Raw genomic sequence first — 17,415 nt, forward strand, 5'->3', positions numbered from 1 at the left:
ATAACAATCTGTTGTTTATTTATATGCCCATAAAATATAACAAAACAATCAATCTAACATTTTAAAGATGAATACTATAAATCTAATGTATATAAAATGTGAAATATGAAAAGTACATAAATTCAAAATTATATATATATAATACAAATCTGCTTTATTATAGAAAAAATATATTTTTTAACTGGACTTTTTTAACTGATTTCATTTAGATTCGTTTTTATATATAAATGAAATTATTTATAAAAACAATAAATAAATTATACATCTATATAAATAATTATTTTATAATTATTTTATTATATTATATATACCAAAATATTCATAACATTTTAAGTTTAAAGTTTAAAAAGTACATAAATATGATTAAATATCTGTTAAATTATTTATTTATATACATATAAAATATAACAAAATACCAATCTAACATTTAATAGAAAAATACTATAAATATTATGTATGTAACACGTAAAATATGAAAATTAAATTCTAAATTATAAATATAATGCAAATCTGCTATATTATAGAATATTTTTTTCATTAGACTTTTTTAACCAGTTTCATTAGATTAATTTGTATATGTAAATGAAATGTTTTATAAAAAATAATGTATAACTTATGTCTATATAAATAATATATAAAATATATCAAAATATTCATAACATTTTATAAATGTAAATTATCAAGTATAAAAATATATAAAAGTAAATTATTTATGTATAGTTTAATTTAATGTTATTTTATTTTTTTTATTTTTATTTTTTTAATTTTAAATAATGTATCATTATAAATATAGTAAAAATCTGTTATGTACAAATATATAATGGTTGAATGTTTAGTCAAGTTCTGTATATAATCGGACATTTTTAATTTTTTAAGATGTTTTCTTTTTGTATATAAATGTTATACGTTTTTTAATAAAACATAAATATATAAATAAAAATAAATATGCAATTAAAATAATAAACGGTCAGATCATATATAGAGAAACTGACGTTTCCCTGAAGGATTTCCGCTGAAGAAGGTCATCTAATTCCAGCTCCTGACATCCGTCTGTCTCTGTGTCGTCACCGCTGTCGTGTCTTAAAGCACTGCTGATGTTTTCGGCTCGTCCCGAGGGTCCGTCGTGACCCCTGGGATGTGTGCACTTGTGTTGAACTAGCAAGCAGCTGCTGCTTCGGGACCCTGTGTTGGTCTCGCCCCCGTGTTCGGTCTGAAACATGTGCTTGATTCATTATTAGATTTCCGGGAAGAAAGAGTGTTTGCATCAGATGTGGCTTCCTTCATGTCCTGGGATCTTCTGTGGAAATATTGCACTCGTAAAGATCTTAAGAGACAAAAGACATGTTTACAAAAGGGCAATATTTTTTTTACTCGTTTAATCACGCAGACTTTCAGTATCAGTCGTGTAATGGGTTTATTCCCAGTGCTTCAGGAAGAGTTCAACCCAAATGAACATTAGCTGAAACTGGACTCAGCCTCAGGACATGTAGATGATTGGGTTTCTTCATGGGAACAGATTTGGAGAAATTTAGCTTTGCACTGCAGTGAATGGGTGCCGTCAGAACGAGAGTCCAAGCAGCTGATAAAAACATCACAATAATCCACAGCACTGTTTTTATCAGCTGTTTGGACTCTCGTCCTGACGGCACCCATTCACTGCAGAGCATCCGTTGATGACACACTAATGCAATGCTGCATTTCTCCAAATCTGATCAAGAAACAAACTCTTGGACGATCTAAGGGTGAGTGCGTTTTCAGCAATCTTTCATGTGCAGATGAACTTTTCTATACAGTATGTGCTTGAGTATGCAACTCCAAGGTTATGGGTTCGATTCCCGGGAAATGCATGAACTAGAACTGTGCTTTGTGTTATGTTTCATCAGTCATGCTGGCCACAAACAGACTGGAAACTCTCTGGCGTTTGAAGTTTTATCCTCATGTTTGCTTGTGTGTGTTTCTGCAGCAGTGGATGGACGGCTTGCGGTCACTGATTCAAAACTCCCGAGCGAATAACGTGTGTCCGATGACCTGCCTGAGAAAACAGTGAGTGCTGTGAATCACTGGAGCCTTCAGCTTGATGGTGTGCTGTCTGTCGAGTCACTTTTAGGGTTTCATGAAGAATTGAAGGAAAGATTCGTCCGGCAGACTCGAAGCTAATCACCTTTAATAAATGAATATTGGAGACGAGTTACTAAGCTCAATCAGCAGCACTGATGATGTGCTGTCAGTTGCCACAGATACACACTTTTCTATCATCCCTCGGTTTGTAAAAACAAGCTAAATTCATGTTTACAGTAATGCACATCTAATGAAAGTCTATGAGTCGAGACGTTACAAATGATTTCAATGCAATCCTCAGGAAACTGTGTTATTTAAGCGGTATACATGTCTTTTTTTATTTATTTTTTAAGGTGGAAGAACTTGTTTATCAACCTTAACCTAGAATATTTAATAATGCAATGTTTTTTTGCTTGCATATTCAGTGTTTCTCCTTTTGCTTGAGTTTTGCTTGATTTTCTGCAGCTGGATGCGCTTGTCTTTTTTGACCAATGTGAATGGAAAAATACCGGTCAGGAGGTACTTTCTCATGCATTCTCATCATATTTGATAAATGTCATTACTAGATCGCATCTTTATATATTTTATGGTGATTATTATTTATACAGTATGCAAATAGTATTTGGCTACTCAAGTTGTACTTGAAATGTCTGTATGTGATTGCATTCGATAAAGAATCACTTTTGTACAATGGCAGTCAAATGTTTAGATTTAAGATATTTAATGCTCAACTAGACTGCATTTATTTGATCAAAAATACAGTAAAACTATGATAGAAATCAGCATATGTGACGCCGGAACACAAAAGTAGTCTTAAGTCTCTGGGGTTTATTTGTTGCAATAGCAAAAAAAAAAAAAAAAAAAAAAAAAAAACATTGTATGGGTCAAAATAATTGTTTTTTATTTTATGCCAAAAATCATTAGAATATTAAGTAAAGATCATGTTCCATGAAGATATTTTGTAAATTTTATATTGTAAATATATCAAAACTTCATTTTTGATCAGTAATATGCATTGCTAAGAATTCATTTGGACAACTTTAAAGGTGATTTTCTCAGTATTTAGATTTTTTTTTTTCCAGATTTCCAAATAGTCATATCTCAGACAAATATTGTCAGATCCTAATAAACCATGCATCAATGGAAAGATTATTTCCATTGTATTTCCAGATTTTAAGAAAGATTTACACTTAAAGATCTTACTCTGAAGATCATGTGACACTGAAGAAAATTCAGCTTTGATCGCAGAAATAAATATAGTTTTACTGTATATTCACATAGAAAACATACATTTTAAATTGTAATAATATTTGACAGTACTCCTGTTTTTACTGTATTTTTGATCAAATAAATGCATCCTTGTCGAGCCGTGTATATGTCAATGCATTTAGAAGATTATATACAAGCTTTTCAAGCAAACATGTTTGACATAAAGTAGTCTTTGAATTTATAAAACAACAGATTTAATGAAAAGAAATGATTTTCTGAAACGTTAGAGATGCACAGACACAGACACTCGATCAAATGAAGTGTCATTTCCGTCTTTATGAACAGTGAATGTGTTTTATTTTTTCTTCAGTATCACACGAACCTTTGCCTCGGGCAAAACAGAGAAGGGTATCTTCCAGGCGCTGAAGGATCTGGGTTTACCCAGTGGAAAGGTCACTTTTACAGCACTTAACTTTCTCTCAGATATCACCAAATACATAGATATTAATAATGAGATTATTGTAATGCTATGCCACACAGACATATAGTTCTGAACCACATGCATGAATTTTTAGTGATGTTTAGTTTGCTTTTAGATATGACAGTGAACTAAATACACTGTTTTCTGCATGCTGCATATAAAATACATCAAATTTAATATTATTTGTAAAAAAATTTTTTATTTAAAATGTACATTTTATTTTATATACAAGTAAAAAAAAAATGATTATTTATAAAAAACATGTAGAATATAAATGTATCATTATCAATGCATATGCATAATAAATTATGTTATTTATACATGTTTAAAATATATATATATTATTCATATAAAATTTTTACAATATTTTAGATGTTTATATACCGTACATATAGACTTTTTTTTTAAATCTATAAACATAATAATAAAATGATTGAATAATTATTATGAATAATAATTATGCTACATTTGTGGTTACATTATCTTTGGATTTGGCATGTTCTCTTATGCAACTTGCATGCACACTACATACTGCAGAAATAGTTTGAGTAATGTGTTAAAGACCTTTAGCTACTAACGAGTTTACACACTTACACGGTTTGTTTCTAATTGGAGAACTCTTGGTTTGTTTTCATGTTATTAACAGAACGATGAAATCGAGCATGAGATCTTCAAATTTGACAAGTTCTACAGCCTTACGCAGAAGATTTGCCCCAGAACTGATATTGAAGCACTGTTCAAGAAACTGTAAGCATTTTGTTTAAAATGCTTTTTAAAATACAATATATTAAATTAATTAAGCAACAAATCTAAATAGCTTTACTATTCTAAATGTGTGGATTCATGTACATATTCTGTATTGATTGCTGTTTTAGTAATTTTATAAATAGTTTGTTTGTGTATTATATTCATTATAAAGTCAAATTAACCTGTTTTTATTAATGCATGTTTCTTATTATGAAAGATTCATCAGTGCATGTTATTCCTAAATTAGATATTAAACTATATTATGAATATTAAAATGTATTATCTCTTTAATGTATTATAGCTTTGGAAATAGGATTTAATTAGAATAGCTTTTAAATGCAGTTTAAGAAATAGATCTGCAAACACCTTGTCATCGATGAACTATATTAGTTTACTGTTATGTTTGTCACTTTGCATGAATGGATGTTGTTTTGGAAGTTTTTCCCAGGAGTTACACAACACTAAACTGGACAGTGTTATATTTAATCATGCATTGCCCGAGGAGCTTGAATATTAAACTGTTAATCTAACTAGACTCAGTGAGAAACATGCAGTAAAATGAGCTGTGTATTTCAGTCACTGATGAACCATTCATAATAACACAAGAAACATTAAATAAAGGAACAGTTCACCCCAAAAATTCAAACCTGCTGAAAATGTCCTCATCGTCTTGCCATTAAAGATGTAGTTCAGTTTGTTTCTTCATCAGATTTGCAGAAATGTAGCATTGCATCAGTGTGTCATCAAAGGATGCTCTGCAGTGAATGGGTGCCGTCAGAATGAGAGTCCAAACAGCCGATAAAAACATCACAATGATCCACAAGTAATCCACACCACTGTTTATCAGCTGTATTTAGACTCTCAATCTGACGGCACCCATTCACTGCATAGCATCCGTTGATGAGACACTGATGCAATGCTACATTTCTCCAAATCTGATGAAGAAACACACTCATCCTAATCTTGGATGTGACCTGATGATGAATAAATCAGCATTTTTAGGTGAACTATTCCTTTAGTCAGAATAATTCGGTTTTCTTCTGTCGTCTTTCATGTGCTGTTTTTCTTTTCAGCAGAGGAGACAAAAGCGATTATTTAAGCGTAGACCAGTTAGTCTACTTTCTGAACGAAGTAAGCAATTCTTTCCTGTAATAACTCTCAGTGTCCTGCATGTGAGCTGAGTTTTGCACATTTCTAACTCCTGGACAGTGTGTTTATTTCACAGAAGCGTCTGCTCCTTCACATCTGCGTGCGATAACAATGTAATATTAGCCTGAATGACAAAATAGCCATTTTAAATCAAATGTTATTAAGACTTTTGTGCCTGTGTCTTTTCCTCTTTGAAGTCTTTAGTCTCCACTGTCTATTGTTTCAATTAACATTTCTCTTCTGCTTCTTCAAAGAAGCAGCTTAATTTAAAGCGAGCCGTTCCTTTTGTTTAACTTTCAGCGTGTGTTTATTAAACAAAGATGCTCTTATCAAATCACTCGGGTTCCTGGATCTATTTAAAATAACCTGCAGGTTTCGTTCTCTTGCGTAGAATCAGAGAGATCCACGTCTGAATGAAATACTCTTCCCGTTCTTCGACTCTAAATGTGCTTTCCAAATCATACAGCGATATGAACCAGATGACAAACTGAAGAGGAAAGGTGTGTTACACGTTATTGTGTTTGCATGTATATTTATTATCCAAATGGTGTCTAATGTATTTGTTTTGTCTTTTATTCCTCATTATTACCCAGCTGTCTGGAATACTTGATTGTGATTGGTCAGTGCCATATAATTGTGAATATAGTATTTGTGTATATATAAAATCATACAGTTTGTGTGTGTGTGTGTGTGTGTGTGTGTGTGTGTGTGTGTGTGTGTGTTTGTGTGTGTTTGTTTACATACACATATACATATACATATACAGACCAAAAGTTTGGAAACATTACTATTTTTAATGTTTTTGAAAGAAGTTTCTTCTGCTCATCAAGCCTGCATTTATTTGATCAAAAATACAGAAAAAAATGTAATATTGTGAAATATTATTACAACTTAAAATAATTGTTTTTAAATTTATTATACTTTAAATTATAATTTATTTCTGTGATGCAAAGCTGAATTTTTAGGATCATTATCACACGATCCTTTAGAAATTATTCTAATATGATGATTCATTATCAAAGTTGGAAACAGTTCTGCTGCTTAATATTTCTTCAGAACATGTGATACTTTTTTAGGATACTTTGATGAATAAAAAGTAAAAAAAAAGAAAAAGAAAAAAAAGATGCTATGTTTTTAAAATATTAATATTTTGTAAGAACAATATACACAACTGGTCAGTAATTTGGGGTCAGTAATTTTTTTTTCTTTCTTTTTTTTTAAATAAAATCAATACTTTTATTCAGCAAGGATGTGTTAAATCGATAAAAAGTTTTATTTCGAATAAATTCAGTTCTTTTTAACCTTTTCTTCATCAAATATATTAGACAGCAGAACTGTTTCCAACACTCATAATAAATCAGAATATCAGAATGATTTCTAAATGATCATGTGATCGACTGATGTTACATGTGACACTGAAGGCTGGAGGAATGATGCTGAAAATTCAGCTTTGCATCACAGGAATAAATTATGTTTTTTAAGTATATTCAAATAGAAAACTATTATTTTAAGTTGTAATAATATTTCACAATATTACTGTTTTTTCTGTATTTTTGATCAAATAAATGCAGGCTTGATGAGCAGAAGAAACTTCTTTCAAAAACATAAAAAATTGTAATGCTTCCAAACTTTTGGTCTGTACTGTATATACATATACATATGCAATGTACTGTATAATTTACAATAGTTCCATGTTCAAACAGTTTCCTACCACATTTTTTCAGATAGTAAAATGTAATCTCCATTTATTTATTTGTTCGTTTGTTTTTAAAAAGCAGTTGTTTAATTATATGCAGACCACCCTTTGGTGTTTATTTTATTTGCTTATGTTGTCTAGTTTTACTAGACAGTGTAATTAAATATTACTGTTTCGGTTTAAAGGCTTAAATTCATAGTTTGTTCGCATTGCTCATGCCTTAAAGTTACATTCAAATCTTATTATGTAAGTACACTTTTGTAATCTTGGAACGCCATCTAGTGTAGAAGTCCAGTAACTAATGTTGATTTCAACTGAAAACAGAGTTAGATAAGTTAAAGGACTGTCTTGAACATCTCATTAATAAATGGATGAGTCTTATGGCTTTGTGCAGGTCTGATGTCATGTGATGGGTTCTGCCGGTATCTAATGTCTGATGAAAACGCTCCTGTGTTTCTGGACCGTCTGGAGGTTTATCAGGAGATGGATCATCCGCTGTCTCACTACTTCATCAACTCGTCTCATAACACGTACCTGACCGGCAGACAGTTTGGAGGGAAGTCGTCAGTGGAGATGTACAGACAGGTGCTTCTGACCGGCTGCAGGTGCGAGGAGATGCAGAATATCAGTCTGATAACATTCACATTATTGCAGATGTAAAAAAAAAAAAAAAAAAAAACAGTGATTTGTTACATTTCTAGTAACAATTTTAATTAATTGATTCTCTATTCATTTTTTTTTTTTATCTGCATTACTTAATGATTATTAATAACTTTCTTAATCTAGGACTATTGTAACTCACTTTATTTTGGAATTAGCCAGACAGCTTTATCTTGTTTGCAGCTTGTTAAAAATGCTGCGGCTCGACTCTTGAGTGGAGTTAGAAATAGGAGGCATATTACTCCTATTTAACGCTCACTACATTGGTCGCCTGCCTTAAGCTGTAATTAATTGTGCTGTATAAATAAATTGTCATTGTCAAATGTAACTCATCTAAACACCCCCATAAATAAATATTTGGCAACACTTTATAATGCATGCAGGCTAACTGATAGGTTATTGTTAAATAATATATCCTGTTTTCAATGCAGATGTACAATCCCATTTGAAAATGTATGAATGAAAGTTCATTATGAATGGTATTTCTCCATGTAAAGAAGTTAATTAACAGATAACCTCGTAACAATATGTTTTTAAGTAAAAACATGAATTACTTTAAAAGAAAGAAAAGGCTTCGCTTTAGAAAGCAAGTGCAGCTGAAAAAGCAAGCTGTGACATCTGAATTTATTTTACGGTCGAACTTTAACCCCTCGTTGAAAATGAAACCAAGGTTTTTTACCCATGATTTCAAACACAGGGACATCCCACCCAAATCCAGATTTGGGGAATTTAGAAAATTCAGTCAGACTAAAAACTATAATTTCAGTTTGACAGGCAAATAAACCTGGTTTCATCTAAATAACAGTGAAATGACAAATCATGTTTTCAAAAAATCGGGCCAAGAGGGAGCCTATTAAGGATAAAAGAGCAAAGGACCTACGATAGAACCCTGGGGAACCCCACAGGGCAAAAAAGTAATGTTCACTCATCTTGACTGAAAAACTCACCTGAATGACATGATTTTAAAATATCATAAAGAACCTTCAAAAGCGCAGTCTCTGTAGAATGGCATTTACAAAAAAATTAAATAAAAATGACAAATGTTTCAAATAATGAATTATCAGCAACAAAAAAAAAAAAACTTTTGTGTGAAAACACTTTTTTTTTCAGAATCTTGGAGATAAAAGGCAAATTAGAAATAGGCCTAAAGTTTACTTAAACTGATGAAACAACGAATAGAATCATCAATCCAGGGTTCAGAACGGGTTTTGGACCAAAAAGTCCTTAAAGGAACCACAGCATTTAAAACATTTGAATTTGACTTAACTTTCTAAATGATGAGAAATGCCATTCATCAACTTTGATTCATACATTTGATTTTCAAATGTGATTGAACATCTATTAATATGGAAAACAGTATATATTTTTGAAAAATACTTTATTAGTTAACCTGCAGATGCTATAAAGTGTTACCATATTTATTTATTTGGGATTATTTTTAAATGGGTAACACTTCGATAACTTTCTTTAAAACCAAGCATTATTACAACAAAATTGGTTGATGCACTTTTTAAACCATGAGAAATACATCAACTTTAATTAAAAAATTGTCAAATGTGATTATATGTCTATTAATTTGCATAAGATATGTGAATACCTTATCAGTTGCCACAATCATAAAGTGTTACCAAATATTATCAAATGTTGCCATATGCTAAAAAATTCTATATAGAAAGAATACTGTATTGCCAATGCACTTTGCAATTTTGCATCTTCCTGTAGGCTGTTGATGTATAATGTGTAAAGAGTGTGATTTGTGCAGCATCTGTTATTTTGAGTTTGTTTTGTTGAAAGTGTCAGTGGTTTAACTTGCAGGTGTGTTGAGTTGGACTGCTGGGATGGAAAAGGTGAAGATCAGGAACCCATAATCACCCACGGCAAGGCCATGTGCACAGACGTCCTCTTCAAGGTGAACACAAGCACAGAAACCTTCAGTGTGTGCGTTCAGAATCAATATTTCTGTCTTTTTGTTTTGTTTTTCTCAGTAAATGCTGTAAAAGAATCTTCTGCAATTTCTCCGGAGCTTTAAATAGTCAATTAAATGTATTTATATCAATGCTTTAGCCTGAAAAACATTTACAGTATCTTATATGCAGGACGTCATTCAGGGAATTAAAGAAATGGCCTTCCTGACATCAGAGTATCCGGTGATCCTGTCCTTCGAAAACCACTGCACGTACGTATATATCCTTATTAATATCTCAAAAAAATAGATTAATAAATTATTTTCATAATTTAAAGGATTAGCTCACCCAAAAATGTAAGTTTGCTTACAATTCTCAGGCCATCCAAGATGTAGATGAGTTGCATCATGTAGAGTTAGCATCACTTGCTCACCAGTGGATGCTTTGCAGTGAATGGGTGCCGTCAGAATGAGAGTCTAAACAGCTGATAAAAACATCATTTTAATCCTGGATGTGTTTCAGCTTTGGTCTTCTCCAGATGTTCACTGATGGACTGGAGTGCTGTGGATTATTGTGATGTTTTTATCAGACTCTCAATCTGACGGCACCCATTCACTGCAGAGCATCCAATGATGAGACACTGATGCAATGCTACATTTCTCCAAATCTGATGAAGAAACAAACTCATCCTAATCTTGGATGACCTGAGGGTGAACACATTTTCATCTTATTTTCATGTTTGTGAAATCTAATCCTGTAATAATTCCAAAAGAAATGCACAATATGATTTCACCTGTGCTGTGTTTCTCTCAGGAAACATCAGCAGTATAAACTGGCGCGCTACTGCGAGGACATTTTTGGAGATTTGCTGCTGAAACAGCCGTTAGATGATTTCCCGGTGTGTTTAATTACACTTTAAACCTGTCTGATATTGTGCGGTCGTTCAGAAGCCCGTAACAAAATAACTAGCTGAAGTTTTTCATGAACTCTGTCTCAGATGGAGGCCGGATCTCCGCTGCCGTCTCCAAACGACCTCAAAGGAAAAATCCTGATCAAGAACAGAAGATTAAAACCTGAAGTTGAAAAAAGTAGTGAAATCCCTACCACAGTCATTTCTATAGGATGCAAATAAAATTAATACTTAATTAATCATGTTCTGGTCTGGTATGTGTGATATTCTAGTCACACGTGCCATTTATAAATAAAGTAACTATGGTATTTTGGAAGTAAATATTTGTGTTTGTGAAGAAGTTTCATTGTTAGTATGTCAAGAAACGTAATTCCCAAGGTCAAAACTCCTAGAAAGTGATGTATATTAATGCACATTTATCAAACAGAACAGCTGGAGCACTTCAGGAAGCACATGGAGGCCGGAGAGCCGAGCATCTCCACAAACATGTCTGAAGATGAGAATGAGGAGGAGACGTCCACCGGTGAGCAAGAGTCGTTAAAATGCAAAGCACATGTGTTAATTATTTGCTTGGTTGCAATACATTTTTGCACTGTGTTTAAAACTTGAGCTCTGATCTGTTTCCTTGCATACTAAGAACAAAAGATGGCTTTATCTAACACGTCTTACTTTGCATTCAGGCTATTCATTTTTCAATTAATGCATTCCCATAGTTTTTTTTTTTTTTTACATATTATGCTTTATGCATGAAACTATTAAAATGCTTCCAGCACCATATTCTATACATTTGTAAATTGACATATTCCAGTCTCTCATAAACGTGTTGTTTTCATTAACTTGAAACTATGTAAAAAAAAAAAAAAAAAAAAAAACAACAACAAAAAAAATCTGTTAATTGAAATAAAACAAATGACATGAAAAACTCAAACTCAAAAACATGTACACTTAAATACTTTCATGAAAATTTTTTAATGAAATAAAATTGCTGTAACCTAAATTGAAATAAAGCAAAAAAAATAAATAAATAAATAAATAAATAAACATTTTTAGGATCACAAGATTAATAAAAACTATAATATATAATTAATAACTAATAAAAACTAATTAAATAAAATATAATATAGTAATATAGTAAAAAAAATGTTTTTATGTGCTTTTGCCATTATACATTATATATGTATATATAATGGCAAAAGCACATAAAAACTAACTAACTAAATAAATAAATAAAATTTAAATAACAAAAAATATATATATATATATTATAACTGCAATAAATATTCAAAAACACAGCGAACAAAATTACTAAAATTAAAAATTCTAACTTAATTCTACTAAAATAATTAATTATAGCAATTAATATTGTAGTAGTATTTATAATATAATAATAACAGTCTCAGATCAGTTGAACAGGATCATTTTGTTGCTGATTGGCTAACATTTGCATTGGTTTATAATCATATATTCTCTCGTGTATTGTTTCTACGCTACATACTAAAGTATTGCATTGGTATCACATTGAGTCTTTTTCTCCAGTAATGAACTGTATGTTTTAATCTGTAGCAGAGCTGCTGAACGAAGCTCATCCCGAGCGGATTCACGGATGTCTGATCACTGAGGAAGAGAGTCGTGAGGAAGAGGCGCTCCGACCCAGAAAGGTCCTTACATCATCACCATTTACACAACTTCACACATCTGCTGTTTGTTTCTGTTCCATGCAGAGATGGTTTGTATTAAAATGCAAGCACATACTGCACGCTGTAGTTTATAGTGAAGCATTTATGGTGCTTTTATCAGTGGTATTTATCATTTATATTCTATTATAGTTTTTTAATTACTTGCTTTTATCTGTGTTCTATTATAGTTTTAAATTTAAATTAATTTTCATACATATTTTCCCTTTTTATTTTTACATTTTTTCGGTAAGTTTGTTCTTGTGTTTTTGTCTTTTGTTTAGTATAACCTTTTTATAAAACCTTTATTAATATTTATTTTGAATTTAATAATTTTTAGTCACTAAGACACTTAATAGTGACATAAAAACACAATAAAAGTATCTTAAAAGTGGCTTCCAACTGCATGGATTTCATTTTATGCTGCTGATTTATCTATGTTAATATCACTCATAAACCATTATAGTTTTAATTAATATTTTTGATTTTATTTGTATTATTATTTTTACATACAGGTAAACTCCCTTTTTTAAATAAATAATTATATATATATATATATATATATATATATATATATATATATATATATATATATATATATATATATATATATATATATATATATATATATATATATATATATTATTATTATTATTATTATTATTATATTTTTATTTTTTTTTTTTTTTTTTTAAATACACACTTTTTATTAATAATTAGAGTTTTTATTGCAATTTTGAATATTCTTTCTTATTTTTACATTTTTACATTAAAGAGTTAGTCATTTTCTTGCATTTCAGTAATTTTTATTAGTTTCTTATGTTTATATAGTTTTAAGAACTTTTATTTCTGTTTGATTAATTTTTTTTTAAAATATAAATATTTAAATAATTGAAATATATATTAAAAATACATGTAAATGAAAATACATTTTTTTTATATTTTTATATATTTTTTATATTTAATTTTATTTTTAAGTTACACAAATATCTGCATAGTTTTAGTAAAAAACAATAATAATAATTGTTTTTCACAGGAGAAATTAAGTTGGGTGCGTGATCTGATGCTTTTATCTTTTAAAATAATAATTTCAGTATTTTATATGCTTAAATTAAATTATTAAAGCTTGCCCCGGTTTACTTTATTAAAGTAACTTCTGACAGTTTTTTTTCTTCTTCAAAGATGAAGACAATCATGAGTTGATGTTATTTGGTGCGGAGTGTCATGACTTCACTCGAAGCCTTTTATCATGTTAATGTTCTGAAGAAGCTTTTATATTTCTGCCAGACTTCCTCATTACTGTCTCTTTCCTTCTGATGAGGGGGATCTCGCAGACAAACTCGAACTGTGTTGAGATCTGGAGCTTGTTAGCTAAACTAAGAGTGAGAACTGCTCGGACAAACACTGCACATTTCCTAATATCTGCATGATTGTCCTGGTTTCTCAGGCTGGTGAGACGAATGTGGCTGACGAACAAGCGCTGATTCAGTCGTACACGTATGTGGCGGCCACCACTAACATCCATCCGTATCTGTCCAACATCGTCAACTACGCCCAGGCCGTCAAGTTCAGCGGCTTTGATGAAGCTGAAGGCAAGCCGTTCATTTTGCACTAGAAAGACAATATTTTAGATCTATAACATGCTCGTGCAAACCTATGTGAACACCAGGATTATTGTTAGCATTATTTATGTAGCATTATAGATTTTCACTTATGAATAGTTTGATATTATGAATAGTTTGAATATATATATATATATATATATATATATATATATATATATATATATATATATATATATATATATATATATATATATATGAATTTTTATTTATTTATTTTAGTTTTAATAATTTTGTCTTTTTGTCTAAATAGAATGTCTTTTTTTTAAATAGAACTATTTTCGTTTTATTTTGAGTAAAAAAAAAAAATCAATTTTGTTATGAGCTTTTGTCAATCATTTTAATCATTAATTTTTTTTGTCATTTTGTTATATGCTGCTGTCCTTTTATTAGTTTTAGTTTAATTGCTATATTTAGTTTTAATTTTAGTATTTTTATGGATTTTATTGTTGTATTATATTATTGTCTTTTTTATATTACTAGTTCCTGTTTTGTTTTAATTTTATTTTATTTTTTTATTTTGTTTTTTGTTTATTCATTTTGTTTTATGCTTTTGCCATGTCATTAGTTTAAAACTCTAATTATTAATAAAAAATGAGTGTATGTAAAACAAAACAAAAAATACATACATACATATACATATATATACATTTGTGTAGGTTCAATTCAAAAGTGTTGTTAATTTTTGTAATTTTTATTATATTTTTTACATTTCATTTTTATTTTTTTATTATATGTAATTTTGTCTTTTTTAATAGTACTATTTTATATTTTCATTTTAATTTTTGTAAAAAGCAAAATTATATTATGTGCTTTTGTCTTTTGTTTATTTTATATATATATATATATATATATTAGGGGTGTAACGGTTCACAAAATTCACGGTTCGGTTCGATACGATACACTGATGTCACGGTTCGGTTCGGTTCGGTTCGATACGTTTTAGATACAGCAAAATGTAAAAACATCTCAACTTTTCAGAATGCTGCAAGCGCACCGCGGGTCATGTGACAAGAACCAACCAATCAGCTTCATCCTTTCCCGTAACAAGGTTGAGAGCTCAGCCAAGATGAAGGATCAGCTGATCATAGTTGTATATGGATTGCAATTTTGAAATAAATTTAGTAGCAGAGCTACTGCAAGCGATTTTTAGAGCTGCAAATCCATTTATCCTTCGCTGAAATTTCCGCGTCTCATGGAGAGAGCACGTCATTGTTGCTTAGCAAAGACAGACGCCTCATGAGCGCTTCTGCCCAAGCGCTTTGGAAAGGAGGAGAAAGACGCGCTTAGCGTTTTCCACGCGTTTTTAGGAGCGATATGTGAACGGCCCCTAAGGCGCTCGCTCACTCAGCACGCGCTGAAGGCTCGTTGCAAAATGTCTAATGCATTTAACAGACCAGAAATATAAGATCCTAAAATAACCAACAGGTCTGGTGTTTGGGTTGGATTCCCTGTAAGCTATAGTGTCTAAATGCTGCAGGGATAGTTTGCTGCGTGCATGTTTCTCCTTTTTTTCGTCTTTTCCCAGATAGTACTGACGCATATATCCCAGATATTCCCGCTGGTTTTTTTTTTTTTTTTTTTTTTGTATTCCCGCTGGTGTACCCTGTCATGTTGCAGATGCGACATACCGTTGTTTTTTTATCCACCACTCTCTTGCCATCACCATTATAGCTTAAAGGGAATCCAAAGTGCACCCAAACACCAGACCTGTTGGTTATTGGAGGATCTTCTCATTTCTAGTCTGTTAAACGCATTGGCTATTTTGCAACGAGCCTTCAGCGTGTACTGAGTGAGCGAGCGCCTGCTGAGTAGCCTAACATAAACATATAAGATGGTGTTTTTTTCTTCTTCGGGAGTGTCAGGGGCGTTGCCTGTTACGTTGTTTGGGTTATTGGGCTACCTTGTTGAACGCATATCATTATATTTCTTTCTCTCTCTTTTTTTTTTTTTTTCAAATATAATTAAATACTCCAACGAACCGTTCGGTATACATAATGCGTACCGCGTACCGAACCGAAAGCGTCGTACCGAACGGTTCAATACGAATACGCGTATCGTTACACCCCTAATATATATATATATATATATATATATATATATATATATATATATATATATATATATATATATATATATATATATATATAATTTTTATAGATATTTAAAAAATCACTTTATTTTAAGGTATTGCATTAGTTTCATATTCAAGTGTTTTTTTTTTTTGTCCCTTTTTTTAAGTATTAATCTTTTCATGTCCTCATCTTGTCTGTTTGTCCACAGAAGAAAATATCCACCACCACATGTCTTCCTTCAACGAGTCTGTCGGTTTGGGATATTTAAGGACAAACGCCATCGAGTTCGTGAAGTATCCTTTGTTTTGCCTGTTGACTCGTGTCTCATACACGTTCTGCCCCTTGAAAGCTCAATGCTGAATTAATGGTTCTCATTTAAACGTGCTCAAAGTATTTATCTTGTGTATTTATCCAGTGGTCCTCGACTAAAAACATGCAAAAAAACATGCAACGTCTTGCAAAAGAGTTTGGTAACTATTGTGGAAATGCCTGCCTGGCACTTATTAATAATTTATTCTACACTAAAAGTGTCCCATATAACAGCGATAATGTATTTAGCTGATCTTGTGAGCGGTTATGCTACGTAGCATAAAACAGTTGCTCATCTGAGTATCCCGTGCATGGTCATTTAAAACACATTTCTGTCAATGTAAAGCCATTTAAATGGGTGCACCTTGAGTTATTTTGCTGTTAAAGCTGTAGTTTGCGTCTGTGTTCCCAGGGGGCGTGTGTGTGCAGCAAATAAGACAGATAGTTGGCTACGGTTTGCAGTATTTTTTTGCAAGTACAGTTTAATGCCTTCTATTCACTGTTATATGTACAATTTATGAATGAACTCTAGAAGTAATATCAATATATCAAGTCAAGTCAAATATTTAATTAGTGAATTTTTACATTAACGTTATTGGGTAGTTTTTTTATTATTTATTGGAAAATTAAATATAATCTTTGGAGTAAAATACATATTAAAAAATGCATGACAAAGCATTATTTTTTATTATTTTATTTTTTATTTCTGAACTTATTTAGAATTTTCACAATTATTTTTTAGTAGTGAATAATATAAAAATATATTCATAAATGTACTTATTTTATTTCATTCAATTTTAATATTTTATTTATTTGCAAATTTAATATCAGACATTTAATACTGAAACCTAATGTTTTATTTTTTATTTGTGAATTATTTTTTTATATTAAACTATATTAACATGTTTATTATTTATTTCTT

The 17,415-nt window shown here is 30.8% G+C and overlaps 2 protein-coding genes across 4 annotated transcripts in view; one reads left to right on the forward strand and one right to left on the reverse strand.

The window, feature by feature from the left end:
* Positions 1-17,415, reverse strand: part of LOC127976343 (zona pellucida sperm-binding protein 4-like) — a 191,339-nt gene that overhangs the window by 129,031 nt on the left and 44,893 nt on the right. The window lies entirely within an intron of this gene.
* LOC127976341 (1-phosphatidylinositol 4,5-bisphosphate phosphodiesterase beta-4) overlaps positions 1-17,415 on the forward strand; it is a 48,266-nt gene that overhangs the window by 6,440 nt on the left and 24,411 nt on the right. For 2 of the 3 annotated variants that reach the window (XM_052580704.1, XM_052580702.1), the window contains 15 exons: positions 1,964-2,043; positions 2,524-2,577; positions 3,638-3,719; positions 4,395-4,495; positions 5,569-5,626; positions 6,036-6,144; positions 7,735-7,945; positions 9,816-9,909; positions 10,097-10,176; positions 10,718-10,802; positions 10,902-10,992; positions 11,242-11,337; positions 12,378-12,472; positions 13,935-14,079; positions 16,393-16,477. In XM_052580704.1, coding sequence (XP_052436664.1) covers positions 1,964-2,043; positions 2,524-2,577; positions 3,638-3,719; positions 4,395-4,495; positions 5,569-5,626; positions 6,036-6,144; positions 7,735-7,945; positions 9,816-9,909; positions 10,097-10,176; positions 10,718-10,802; positions 10,902-10,992; positions 11,242-11,337; positions 12,378-12,472; positions 13,935-14,079; positions 16,393-16,477 — 1,466 coding nt within the window. The remainder of the gene's footprint in view (positions 1-1,963; positions 2,044-2,523; positions 2,578-3,637; positions 3,720-4,394; positions 4,496-5,568; positions 5,627-6,035; positions 6,145-7,734; positions 7,946-9,815; positions 9,910-10,096; positions 10,177-10,717; positions 10,803-10,901; positions 10,993-11,241; positions 11,338-12,377; positions 12,473-13,934; positions 14,080-16,392; positions 16,478-17,415) is intronic. The other variant, XM_052580703.1, reaches the window with a different exon arrangement.

Source organism: Carassius gibelio, chromosome B17, assembly GCF_023724105.1.
Source record: "Carassius gibelio isolate Cgi1373 ecotype wild population from Czech Republic chromosome B17, carGib1.2-hapl.c, whole genome shotgun sequence".
NCBI classification, from domain to species: domain Eukaryota; kingdom Metazoa; phylum Chordata; class Actinopteri; order Cypriniformes; family Cyprinidae; genus Carassius; species Carassius gibelio.